Source organism: Garra rufa, chromosome 8, assembly GCF_049309525.1.
Source record: "Garra rufa chromosome 8, GarRuf1.0, whole genome shotgun sequence".
In the NCBI taxonomy this organism is placed as follows: Eukaryota; Metazoa; Chordata; class Actinopteri; order Cypriniformes; family Cyprinidae; genus Garra; species Garra rufa.
The window spans coordinates 15947538-15962008 of NC_133368.1; the positions used below are offsets into that span (position 1 = coordinate 15947538).

Below are 14471 nucleotides of genomic sequence, written 5' to 3' on the forward strand. Positions count from 1 at the left end.
TCTCTCTTGCGCTCTCTCGCTCGCTCCCCTGCCACACAGACACGGCACTTTACAAGGACTGATGATGCTGCAAAGACCACAATAATGATAATTAACTTGCTGAATTTAGAAGATTATGCTGTTAATTAGTTGCAAAATAAAGATAAGTAATAAAGGAGCAGATGGTTGAATAAAACCCTCGAGATGGAGGGCTACTGCTCTGATGGGGCTCCGATGGCAGATATGAAATATGAATCTGACTGGCCCCGCACACATCGTTCACAGTCCCTCTGTTTCTCTCTCTCTCTCTCTCTCTCTCTTTCTCTTTCGCTCTTCCGCTCAGCCTTTGCGTGACTTGTTCCACGTGAATAATTTCTTTCTAGTCATGTAGATACGTGGAGTTCGGGAAGGGTATTGCGCTATAAACTAATTTGCTAGATAGATTGGTCTGCCGAGGACGGCTGTTAAAATAATGTCCTTTTCTTGTTTTCTCATGAAAATGAATGCATCCTCCGTCCCTGTGGCCATGGTTACACACCTTACCTGCTGTGGGGGCGTTTGTTAACTCGCGCGCTTGACTGCTTTCGGGCCACATCATGGGTCCCTACAAAGGGTTTCTAAAAAAAAAAACCAAGTCAGCTTAGAAGAAATGATATATGGAGATTAAAAAAAAAAAAAAAATATATATATATATATATATATATATATATTATATATATATATAAAACTTCTGTCAGTCTGAAGACTGGTGTTTCACGTTAACTGACATAAAATAAAATCTAAAAATTATTTTAGCTAGTTGCCAAGGCTGCAGTTCTTATTTTAGTTGAATTTAACTTTATGTACTAATATAAGTAAAACAGAAAGAAAAATCCATAACTGTAGACACAAATGAAAACTACTAAAACGGACAAAAACACACAAAAAAAAAATTACTAAAACTTAAACCAAAATTAAAATTAAAACAGCAAATATAACTGTAATATAAAAACTGATTCAAAGTTGTTTTATTGAAAAAAAAGAAAAAGTTTTAGTGAGCATAAAATTTTAAATAAAATAATAGTGATTTAGTGTAAAAAATAAATTTACATATTTATATTTAAGTGAATCTATCAATGTATCTGCATTATTACTCAAATGTTCACAGCACTGAAGTCCCTGTGTGGTTTCTAAAATGTTCTATTGAAAATAATTGTAAAAAAATAAATAAATATATATATATATATATATATATATTATATATATATATATGTGTGTATATAACATAAAAAATGTAAGTGAATTTATCAATTTATCTACATTGTTTCTCAAGTGTTCACGCTCTGAAGTCACTGTGTGGTTTCTAAAATGTTTTTAGTAATATGTTTTGGTGAAAGTAATTGTACAAATTATTTTTAATTGTATTATATATATTTTAAAATATTTTAGTTTTTTTATTTTTGCAAAATATAAAATGTAGTTATCGATGCATCTACAATACTGCTTATTGACATTTTTTTCATTTAGATTTATTCAAAAATATTCTACGTTTTTTTGCACAATATAAAATATATATATAATAATTAGGCAAAACATTACAAGAATTAAAGTGTCCACCTAAACAACAGTTCATTTTACCAAAAGTATATAATTTATATTATAAATGTATTATTTGTTGTTGTTGTTGTTGTTGCGTAATACAAAATGTAAGTTAATTTATCTTTTTTTTTTATTGTAAAAATGTATATTTATTTAAAAACATTCAAGTTTTTTTTATGGACAATATGCACAATAAAAAAGCAAGACAATACAATACTTAAAGCTTCCACAACAGTTTTAAACAACAGTTAAGAAAAGTATATAGTTTGTATTGTAAAAGAATTTAATTTATCGATTTATCTACCTTATTGCTTAAATGTTCATGTTCAAATATGTTTTGGTAAAAAAATAATTGTAAAAATTATATTCTTTAAATTTATATTTATTTTAAAATATATAGTTTTTTTTTTCGTTCAATACATAAAAATTAAAAATCAAGAACATACAATACTTAAAGCTTCCATCTAAACAACAGTTAACAAAAAATATAATTTGTATTATAAATGAATTTAACTTATTAATTTGAATACATTATAGCTTAAATGTTCACTGCACTGAAGTTTTTAAAATGTTTTTGTAAATATGTTTTGGTGAAAATAATTGTAAAAATTAAATGTTTTACAAATTTATATATATTTAAAACTAATCTTTTTTTTATGTACAATACATACAGTAAAAAAGCAAGACAATGCAATGCTTAAAACTTCCACCTAAACGATTAACAAAAGTATATAAATGAATTTAATTTATTGATTTATCTACATAATTGCTTAAATGTTCACTGCACTGAAGTCCCTGTATGGTTTTTAAATTGTTTTTGTAAATATGTTTTTGTGAAAACAATTGTGAAAATTAAATTTTTTAAATTTGTATTTATTTTAAAATATTTTTTATGTACAATACAAACAATTAAAAAGCAAGGAAAAAAAAAACGAAAAGCTTCCATCTAAACAACAGTTAACAAAAATATAATTTGTATTATAAATGAACTTGATTTATCGATTTATATACATATATAGCTTATGTTCACTGCACTAAAGTTTTTAAAATGTTTTTGTAAACGTGTTTTGGTGAAAATAATTGTAAAAAAAATTTTTTTTTCACATTTATTTAAAAATAAGCTTTTTTTGTACAATACATACAATAAAAAGCGAGACAATGCAATGCTTGAAGCTTTCACCTAAACAACAGTAAACAAGTATATACATGAATTTAATTTATCGATTTATCTACATTATTGCTTAATTGTTCACTGCACCCTGTGGGATTTTTAAAATGTTTTTGTAAATATGTTTGGTAACACTTTACAATAAGGTTCATTAGTTAAACATTAGTTAATGTATTAACTAACATGAACTAACCATGAGCAATACATTTGTTGCTATATTTACAAATCTTTATTAATGTTAGTTAACGAAAATACAGTTATTCATTGTTTGTTCATGTTCACACTGCATTAACTAATGTTAACAAGATTTTTAATAATGCATTAGCAAATGTTGAAATTAACATTAACAAAGATTAATAAATTATGTATAAGTTCAGTTAAATATTAGTTCATGTTAACTAATGTGGTTAACTAATGTTAACTAATGAACCTTATTGTAAAGTGTTACCATGTGTTTTGTTGAAAGAAATTGTAAAAATTATTATTTTTTAAATTTATATTTATTTAAAAAGATTCTAGTTTTTTGAATATGCAATACATACAATAAATGTATTATAAATTAATTTAATTTATAGATTTATCTACATTATTGCTTAAATGTTCACTGTACTGAAATTCCTGTATGTTTTGGTGAAAATAATTGTAAAAATTATTTTTTTATATTTATTTAAAAATATTCTAGTTTTTTGTACATACAATAAAAAAGCAAGACAATACAATACTTAAAGCTTCCATCTGTACAACAGTTAACAAAAGTATATAATTTGCATTACAAATTAATTTTATTACATTTTTTGTATTAAATTAAATTTTTTTGTAAAATATTACATTTATAAGATAAGTCATTTTAACGTTTTTTAAAACTTTTTTTAATCAACATTAGTGTAGTGGCTATTCAGAGCAAATGCATAAATATCGAAATGTATTTATATTTACATTTAGACATTTAGCAGATGCTTTTATCCAAAGCAACTTACAAAAGAGGACAGTACACGTAGCAAAGTTTTGTTTTTGTTTTTTTACTATATAATAAAAAGAAAACAGAAAAAAGAAAAAGCAAGCTAGTGTTGAAAGGCCTTTTTTGCTTTTCTTATTGTATAATAAATAAAGAGAGAGAGAAAAATAGAAAGAATACAAAAAGAACACAGAAGCTGGTGTTAGGTTTTTTTTTAAGAAAACAAGCAGTGAGTAAATATATAAGTCTTAAAGGGCAAGTGTTTTTTTAAGAATAGAATTAGAATAGAGAGTTTTAGAGAGATTTAGAGATTTTAAGATTTATATTGAATATCTTCAAATTGCTGAAAAAAAATATTTTTAAACTTTATTGGGGGTTGATCAAATTGAAGAGAAAGGCTCTCGGCGCTGAGGTCTCTATGCTACAGTACGCCAGGGAAAGGCAGATTTCCCTGACAAGAGAAAATCACAGGCATCTCCAGGGAATAGGGAATTAGCTACGACAGCTCTTACTCCTGTGGAAGAGCTCTGAGGGAAGCATCTGTTTAAAGCTGTGATGAATATGTTGTTTTAATCCTTGCCTCTGGTTTTCCGCAGAAGTTAATTATTCTAATCTTCAGTTCTCGCCTCTCTCTAATGTAGTTTAGCCTCATGATCCCAGAGAGAGAGAGAGAGATCGCACCATGTTTTCCTCATTTCACTGCAGTTATGCTGGAAGTATAGACAAAAATGCTGAAGAGAGCGAGGTTTTATGGTTAAACGCCATGCGAATAGGCAGGTTTTTGACTATCGGCGTAAAGTCTGTTGTGTATCGCAACACTGCATCTTATTGTGGCCAGTTAGACAGGAAGGGCTCTCTGGCTGAAACTTAACATGGCCAACCACAGTTCGGTGCTTTGAAAGTGACATTTACAGTGGGTAAATGTGAAATTAAACACAAAGCAAGAGAAGATGACAGTGTTTTGAACTCAGCTGATCTCTCACCTGCAGAAGCTGAAGGCGGCCCTCAGTCAGCAGCTCCCTCAGGTAACCAATGGTGATGCAGGTGACATCCAGAGCAGCTCGGCCAGTGAGACTCCGCCTCCGGCCCCGCCTCCAGCCGAGGAGCCACGCCCAAAATCGCTACAGCAGCCGGCTACATCCACTACTGAAACGCCTGTATGTACTGACTTGAGTGTTTTCCTCTGTGATTTGCAAACTCTATTCAATTTCTATTCTAATCTACTTGTTTTCTTTTATTATACACTACAAGTCAAAAGTTTTTGAACAGTAAATTTGTAATTTTTTTAAAGAAGTCTCTTCTGCGCATCAAGCCTGCATTTATTTGATCCAAAGTACAGCAAGAGCAGTAATATTGTAAAATAGTTTTACTATTTAAGATAATTGCTTTCTATTTGAATATGTTAATAATTTATTTATGTGATCAAAGCTGAATTTTCAGCATCATTACTTTAGTCTTGAGTGTCACATGATTCTTCAGAAATCATTGTAATATACTAATTTGCTATTCAAGAAACATTTATTATTATTATTAGTAGTAGTAGTACTCAAAACAGTTCAGTACATTTTGTCAGGATTCTTTGATGAATAGAAAGATCCAAATATCATTTATCTGAAATAAAAAGATTTTGTAACTTTTACTTGTACTTATTTTGGGAAAGAAATTATAGAAATTAATACTTTTATTTAGCGAGGATGCTTTACATTGATCAAAATGAAAATTGATCGTTTATAATGTTACAAAAGCTTTCTATTTCTGATAAATGCTGTTCTTCTGAACTTTCTATTCATCAAAGGGACCTGAAAAAAATTCTACTTCGCTGTTTTCTACTTATTAATAATAATAAATGTTTTTTGAGCAGCAAATCAGAATATTAGAATGTGACTGGAGTAATGATGCTGAAAATTCAGCTTTGAAATCACAGGAATAAATGACGTTTTAAAATGTATTTAAAGAGGAAACAGTTATTTTAAAAAGTACAAATATTTCCATTCCAACAATTTTACTGTTTTTGCCATACTTTGAATCAAATAAATGCACGCTTGGTAAGCAGAAAAGAGATTAAAACATTACAAATCTTACTGTTTAAAACTTTTGACTGGTAGACTCTCTATTCCTTTTCTGTTCTCTCTACTTGATTTCTTTTTATTTATTATAAAAATGACCCTGTAACACTAGCGTTCTCTATTCTTTTTCTGTTCTCTCTACTTGTTTTCTTTATTTTATTAAAAAAAAAAAGTGTAACCCTCTAACATTAGCATTCTCTATTCTCTATTTTTTTTCTATTCTATCTACTTCAGCCTTTGCTACGTGTACTGGGTTAAACTAACTAACTCGCAGCACTAACATATTGTTGCTCTTTTGTTGTTTTGATTGCTTTATGAGTTGCTTTGGATAAAGCTTCTGCTAAATAATCAATATAAATGTTAATAATCCCAGGAGTAATTAGGTATCATTTAACTAACAGTGAACAACAGGTTAACAATTAATGTTAAAGGAGAAGTTCACTTCCAGAACACAAAATTGACAGATAATGTACTCACCTCCTTGTCATCGAAGATGTTCATGTCTTTCTTTCTTCAGTCGTAAAGAAATTGTGTGTTTTGAGGAAAACATTTCAGGATTTCTCTCCATATAGTGGACTTCTATGGTGCCCCCGAGTTTAAACTTCCAAAATGCAGTTGAAATGCAGCTTCATAGGGCTCTAAACAATCCCAGCCGAGGAAGAAGGGTCTTATCTAGCGAAACGACCGTTTTTAAGAAAATGTTATTACAATTTCTGTACTTTTTAACCTCAAATGCTTGTCTTGTCTTGCTCTGCTTGAAGTTTTTATCCAGTTCAAGACAGGGTACGTTGAAAAACTTCCATCTCATTTTCTCCCTCAACTTCAAAATCACTGTTTTACGTTTATGTTCAATTTGCAAACACAGGGTCGGTACTTTTTTTTAGATTTGGAAAGATTTTGAAATGATTTTTGAACCAAAAAAACAGAGTTCAGACAGAGCAAGACAAGATGAGCGCTTGAGGTTAAAAAGTACACTACTGGTCGAAAGTTTGGGGTCAGTACATTTTTCTTCTTCTTCTTTTTTTTTATTTTAAAGAAATCAATACTTTTATTCACCAAGGGTGTGTTAAATTGATAAAAAGTGATAGCAAATACTTACATTTGTTAAAAATATTTCTATTTTGAATAAGTGCTGTTCTTTTGAGCTTTTTATTCATCAAAGAATCCTGAAAAAATATCACAATTTCTAAATAAATACTTTGCAAGGCAACTGTTGCAATATATAATCCAATATAGATCATTCTAATAATAAATCAGTGTATTAGAATGATTTCTGAAGGATCATGTGACACTTAAGACTGAAGTAATGGCATATGAAAATTCAGCTTTGCATCACAGGAATAAATTAAATTTGAAAGTATATTACAATAGAAACCGTTTTTTTATATTGTAATAACATTTGGCAATATAAATTTTTTTTTCTATATTTTTTATTAAATAAATGCAGCACTGATGAGCATAAGAGACTTTCTTTAAAAACATTACAACTCTTACTGACCCCAAACTTTTGACCGGTAGTGTATATACATTGTAATTTTTAAAACAAAATAGCTGATAATTTCACTAGATAAGACCTTTTTCCTCGTCTTGGATCATTTACAACCGCATTTGGGATCGTTTGAAGCTGCATTTAAGCTGCATTTTAGAAGTTCAAACTCGGGGGCACCATAGAAGTCCACTATATGGAGAGAAATCCTGAAATTCTTTCCTCAAAAAACTATTTTTTTACGACTGAAGAAAGAAAGACACAAACATCTTGGATGACAAGGTGGTGAGTACATTATCTGTATGTTTTTGTTCTGGTAGTGAACTTCTCCATTATTTTTATGTATATTATATATTTTCAACAGTTTGTTAATGTATTATGAGCCAATATGAATTAACAGTGAAGAGTAGTACACTGCCATTCTAAAGTTTGGGGTTCAAAAAGTTCATCGAAAGTGCATTTATTTGATCACAAATACAGTAGTGATACATTTCGAAATATTATTACAATTTAAAATAACATTTTTCTATTTGTATTCTGTTTAAAATATGAATATATTTTACAATTTAATTTATTCCTGTGACATCTAATCTGAATTTTTAGCATCATTACTCCAGGCTTCAGTGTCACATGATCCTTCAGAAATCATTCTAATATGCTCATTAGCTGCTTAAGAAATGTTTATTATTATTATTATTAATGCTAAAATCTTAATATTTAATATTAAGATAATAGTTAAAGTATATACTAATAGTAATATTAATAATAGTCTTATTTGATCAATTTAATGCATCCTTCCTGAATAAAAATGTATTTTTTTTATTTTAAAACAACGCTCTCATCTTTTATGTGGTAGTGTTATATTTTTACGATTTTAAATGAACTTTTAAAGAGTTGTTGTTCATTGAAAGGTCATGATACCTAATGCAGGTATGCTTTCTACCTTATTGTTTGGCAAGGTCTTACTAAAAAGGTCTTAATTGATTTGTGTTTGATTGTCGGCCTGTGCAGGTGTCTCCCGCCCCTCCAGCCCAGCACACAACCAGTACAGGTGGGCGGCGGCGAAGAACCACCAGCGAGGACCCAGATGAGAAAAGACGAAAATTTCTGGAAAGGAACAGAGCGGCTGCGTCTCGCTGCAGGCAAAAGAGAAAAGTCTGGGTGCAGAATCTGGAGAAGAAAGCGGACGACTTGAGCTCCATGAACGGACAGCTACAGGTACACACACACACACACATCAGACGGTCTTTGAGTGTATTTCCGTGTGCGTCGGAGAGCCAGACAAAGATGGTGATGAAGTCATTAATGTAAATTAAGAAGTGTGTTTGCATGACAGCCACGGCGTGATTGTTCGAGTCTCCTGCATCGATATGGCCCTGTCAATAAAGACGTTTCCTCCAGATGTCATCGGCACACAAGCGTGTCGTCTGTTCTGTCGGAGCGTTCGCGAGCTGCCCTGGAACTCTCTCAGGGAAAGCCGTCTCTTTCTCAACCCCCGTTTTGTAGCAGGCAATTAGGATCCGCCACTGACAAGTTCGAAACAGTTCACGTAACCGTTGTCTCCGCTGATAACGGAGAGTGCGGCTCGGCGCCGGCACGTTCCAGACAATTTAATGAGATGTGCCACTGTTTATTTGCGCGCTGTCTTCTTTATTTGTCCGTTTCAACAAAGCGCAATGGTTTGGCGAAGGGGTGGGGGAAGGGCGATTAATTTGTGGGTTATGCGAAGGAATAAACTAACATGAAACAGATGGAGAACTGAAGAAGGGTGTTGGGTGTAGAACAGAATGTTTGGGACTCTGAAAACGAGCGTGACAGTATGTTTCATCCGAGAGAAGGTGTTTAATACGAGCGCATTTATCAGCGCTGATGGGCTGGTGTAATTGTCCCTCTCTGCCCCGTTGGCCCAGCTGATCGGAGCGTAGAGCTCTAATGATGCTCAATTACGTTAACATCATCCTTAACTGGCTTTTTAACGAGGTGTCAGGGTTTGCCGACCAGCGCGCGGCAACACTCGAGCCAAACATCCCCCCTGTGCTGTCTTTATGGATGCAGCCGGTCTGTGAAAACATTAAACACTTTAATGGCCTGAACGGGCCTGATCTTACCGCTTCGCCATCTCTCTGAAAACAGCACAAGGGACGGCTGAGATTCGTCACATTTTAGACATTTCGTTTGATGTTTTTTTTTTTTTGTTGTGTTGAGAGGCGAAATGGGAGGCTGTACCTGAAGCCATATGTCAGCTTAGATGTCATTGAAAGTTCACTACACTGCAAAAAATGCTTTTCTTACTTCGATTTTTTGTTTTGCTTCCTATCAAAATATCTAAAAATTCTTAAATCAAGAAGTCGAGTAAAAATTATTTTCTTGTATTTGGATTCTTATTTCGAACAGAAAACATGATGATTTTTCTTACCCCATTGGCAGATTATTTTGCTTGTTTCAAGCAAAAACGCATTTAATTTTAACTTGCTTTTTCTTGTTGTTGTTGTTGACAATAATTTTTACTTAGAAAATCCTTCTTGATTTAAGAATTGTTCAATATTTTAGCTGGAAACAAGACAAAAATCTAAGTAAGAAAAGCATTTTTTGCAATGTAGTCATAATAACATGACATAAGCAAAAATGATTGTCTTGTTTTCAGAAAAAAACAAGTCAAAATTAAGTGCGTTTTTTTCTTGAAACAAGCAAACTAATCTGCCAATGGGGTAAGAAAAAAAATCTTGTTCTCTGTTTGAATTGTTTGGATATTTTGGCTGGAAACAAGACAAAAAAATCTAAGTAATCAAAAAAAAAAACATTTTAAACAGAATACAAGATTTTTTTTACCCCATTGGCAGAATATTTTGCTTGTTTTAAGCAAAAATGTCCTTAATTTTAACTTGTTTTTTTTTCTGACAACAAGAGAATAATTTTTACTTTTTTTGTGTGTAAGCAAAATAATCTGCCAATGGGGTAAGAAAAATAATTTTGTTTTCTGTTTGAAATAAGATTTTTTTGCTTACCCCATTGGCAGATTATTTTGCTTGTTCGAAGCAAAAACGTACTTGTTTTAATAATTTTTACTTGTCAAGAAAATCCTTCTTGATTTAAATTTTTTTCTATATTTTGGCTGGAAACAAGACAAAAAATATGAGTAAGAAAAGCATTTTTGCAGTGAAACTGTTCTTCCTTTCTTTGTTTGTCTGATATCTAGACACAGATGATTATTTTGGCCTATTAAGCTCTATTCGGATGGAACTAGTTTTCCAGGGGGTCATTAAAGAAATTTGTGTTTCACAATTGTGCTTTGTATTTTAATCCCGTCCGAATCTGCCAAGTCTGTTTTTTTTTCCTCACACAACCTCTGAAAAAATTCCAGAGCAAATTACCTACCGTCTTTTTTTTTCGAATGCTGTCAGTGATTGCAGACAATTTTTTTCTCAACACATTTTTTTTTGTGTGTTTTTACCGTAGACGCTCTTACTACTGCGAAGTCTCCTCTGCTCAACAAGCCTGCATTTATTAAATCCAAAGTGCAGCAAAAAGAGTCAAATGTTTAAATAACAGTTTTCTATTTGAATATGTTTCTAAATGTGATTTATTCCTGTGGTCAAAGCTGAATTTTTAGCATCATTACTCCAGTCTTCGGTGTCACATGATCCTTCAGAAATCATTCTAGTGTTCTGATTTGCTGCTCAAAAAACATTTATTATTTTGTTAAAAACAGCAGAGTAGAATTTTTTCAGGTTTCTTTGATGAACAGACAGTTCAAAAGAACCGCATTTATCCGAAATCTTCTGTAACATTATAAATTCTTAATTATCAATTTAAAGCATCCTTGTAATGATGCTGAAAATTTAGCTTTGATCACCAGAATAAATTACATTTTTAAAAATATATTCAAATAGAAAACAGCTATTTTAAATTGAAATAATATTTCAAAATATTACTGCTTTTGCTATATTTTGTATGAAATAAATGCAGGCTTGGTGAGCAAAAGAAACTTAAAAAAAACTGTAAAAATGTGTTCAAAAACTTTTGACTGGTAGTGTCCCTTTATGAAAATTAAACATGGTTTTACTACAAATACTTACTACAAAAAAAAGATTTTGCTGTACTAACCATAGCTTATCCGTGGAATTTGTAGTAAAATTGTGGTTATACTAATAGTAATCAAAACACCCCAGATGTACAAAACTCTCATAAACACAGAGATTGTTTTGTTTGTTAGTTAGTTTTTTTTTTTAAGATATATTAGATAAGACTTACTTTAAACAGTTTTAATTTTACGTATACGACCATTTCAGTCTCTTATGTTCAGTCTTATAAAACATACATCTCGTGCATTTGCATTAATTTGATCAGAAATGTGATAAAAACAGTAAAATTGTGAAATATTATTATTTCTGTGATCAAAGCTGAATTTTCTTCATCATCACTACTCCAGTCTTCAGTGTCACATGATCCTTCAGAAATCCTTCTAATATGATGATTTGCTGCTCAAGAAGCATTTCTGATTGCTGTCAGTGTTGAAAACTGCTTAATATTTTTGTGGAAGCTGTAAAAATAAAATAAAAAACAAAACATTTTAACTGTCACTCCTGATCAGTTTAATGCATCCTTCCTGAATAAAAGTCTCAATTTCTATTAAACAACTGTGTGAACTCTGACATTTGTTAATCAGGGTTGTGTTGCTTGTCAAGGTTTATTTCATGGTTATTACTTTTCAACTGCATTATCCTGCTTATAATATACTTCTCACCTGATATATAAACTGACATATAACACTGACATTAAATTGCTTATTATATGAGAGGAAAAATGTACAGAGAGACATGAAACTAAGTAATCATTTGCCTGAAATAACTATTTAAGCTGTAGTTTTGACCACAGAATGACGTTTCAGAAAGCTAGGCTGATTACTATTTATTACCGTTAATATAAATCTATCGAGCATTGGCCACACTGCTCTGGAGATATCGACACCTACACCAGTTCTCCCGTCTTGTTTGAGGACATTTAACAGCCCCTGAGCCTTATGAGTTAGTTTCCAGTAACTAATAATAATAGCCTGTGGTCAAGCTGAGCTCATGCTGAATGACTAAATATTGGAGTCTTGGGTGCATTTTGGTGTGATGTGGAATACAGAAAGAAGAGACGGAGGGAGGGAGGCCGGCTTTGTGGTCGTAATGGAAGATGGCAGTTTGTGGTGAACATTGCCATAGTGTTTTAGCAGCTGTGTTTAAATCTGCTTCTCCTCTGCACAGCGCACCAGCACTGCCAAGATAAAACAGATGGAACGGAATAAGCTGGCACGCTTTTAGACTGCTACGCTAAATGTCGGCCGTGTTTCTGAGGAACAGAGCTTAGCTTTTAAATCTGCAGCTTTGTGCCCTTGTTTCACACCCGTTCAGCTCTCTGTTAATCCTGTTAAAGTCACCTTCGCTGTTAAACAGCCTGTCTTTAGCGCATGCAGAACAGCACAGCCCCATGGGAGTCCTAACGGCAGACGAGAGTAAATCTCACCAGAATGGGCGACAGTGTTTCGCTGACGGAGGGGAGCGCTCTCTCTGTGTTTCTCTCTCCTGGGACTCTGCCATTAAGCAGCTATAATTGTGTCCCAAAAAAGCTTAAATGAAGAAGAGCTAATGATCTCTCTCTGTTGATTCCTCACTAGTCTGCTCATCTCGACGGCTAACGTGCTGCTTTCTCTCTCTGTCCAGAATGAGGTGACTCTTCTGCGTAGCGAGGTGGCCCAGCTGAAGCAGCTATTACTGGCTCATAAAGACTGTCCCGTGACGCTCCTGCAGAAGAAATCAGGATACCACCGTGAGTGACCTCATCACCAAACCACAGCACATTAGCGCTGGCAGACATATCCGTTTGCTTCGTCATCAGACTACAGTGCTCTCACTGTTCGATTTAGCACTTATGAATCACAAGAGCCATGAAATGCATTTTTAGTTATTGAAAAATGTCATGATTCGACACTCTTAACCCTGTAAAACCTTACATATTTTCACACATAATTATAATTTTGAGCAAAATAATCATTTTTATCAGTTTAACCATTATACAGCATGAGTTTTCATTGGCTAAACGCTCAGACATTTAGTCGACTAAAACTTGACAAAACAAAACAGGCCAAGATCTAAAAAGTACATTTGACACAGGACTAAAACTAAGTCTTATTTAAAAGACTAAGATTAAATTAAAAGATGGCTGACAAGAATTAAAAATGTAACAAATATGATACTTTCATTTCAAAAATTTAGATTTTTCTGATTATCAGTGCTGAGAAAAGTCTACATTTTTGAAATGGAACAGTTTTGAGTATCATATTTGATACATCAGGTTTTTGCAAACTGCGAAAATGCTTTTCTTACTTTGATTTTTTTGTCTTGTTTCCAGTGAAAAATCGAAAAATTCGTAAATCAAAAAGGATTTTCTAGACAAGTAAAAAGTATTGTCTTGTTTTCAGAAAAAACCAAGTCAAAATTAAGTGAGTTTTTGCTTGAAACAAGTGAAATAATAATGCCAATGGGGTAAGAAAAATAATATTTTTTTCTGTTTGAAATAAGACTTTTTTTTCTTACCCCATTGGCAGATTATTTTGCTTGTTCTAAGCAAAAACTCACTGACTTGTTTTTTTTTTTTTTTTTAGAATAGAATATTCTTCTTAATTTAAGAATGTGTAGTTATTTTGGCTAGAAACAAGCATTTTTTTCAGTGTAGTTCATATTCTATGATATAGTAAGAATATGGAGCTCATACTAGAGGAGAAAAAGCACATCGTTTTTATTTAGAGGCCTAAACTGAGCAAAAATATGCAATTTGTTGCAAATGTTATTATAATGCAGTACAATGATTGTTGGAAGATCATTACAAATGGTCTTCAAAATCTTGTTGTATCATATTTTGATACTCAAATTTTAACATTAACATTTAACATTTTTTTAAAAAAACGTGATGAATGTGAATTTATTCAGTCCAGTATCTTCAAATATTATAACGGGTATGCATTGACGTCACTTTACCACTGGAGCATGGCTCACTTGGCCGGACTGAGTGGCAAAAGAGCCTGCTGCATGTTTAGATTTAATAGTGGAAACTGAAAATATGAATAAAATGAATGATTATCAGTTTAAATGGCAGATGGACTCGATTGTGTTCCTTACATCTTACCAAAGAACCAATGATCCATGGATATTGGCATGTGGCCTATAATCATGTTTAATAACATTAATATGTGCCTGA

The 14471-nt window shown here is 32.1% G+C and overlaps 1 protein-coding gene across 1 annotated transcript in view; it reads left to right on the forward strand.

Moving 5' to 3' along the window:
- The window catches only part of atf2 (activating transcription factor 2), a 44065-nt gene that overhangs the window by 17619 nt on the left and 11975 nt on the right, over window positions 1-14471 (forward strand). Inside the window, exons 9-11 of the mRNA XM_073845319.1 lie at window positions 4670-4837; window positions 8244-8450; window positions 12938-13043. Coding sequence (XP_073701420.1) covers window positions 4670-4837; window positions 8244-8450; window positions 12938-13043 — 481 coding nt within the window. The remainder of the gene's footprint in view (window positions 1-4669; window positions 4838-8243; window positions 8451-12937; window positions 13044-14471) is intronic.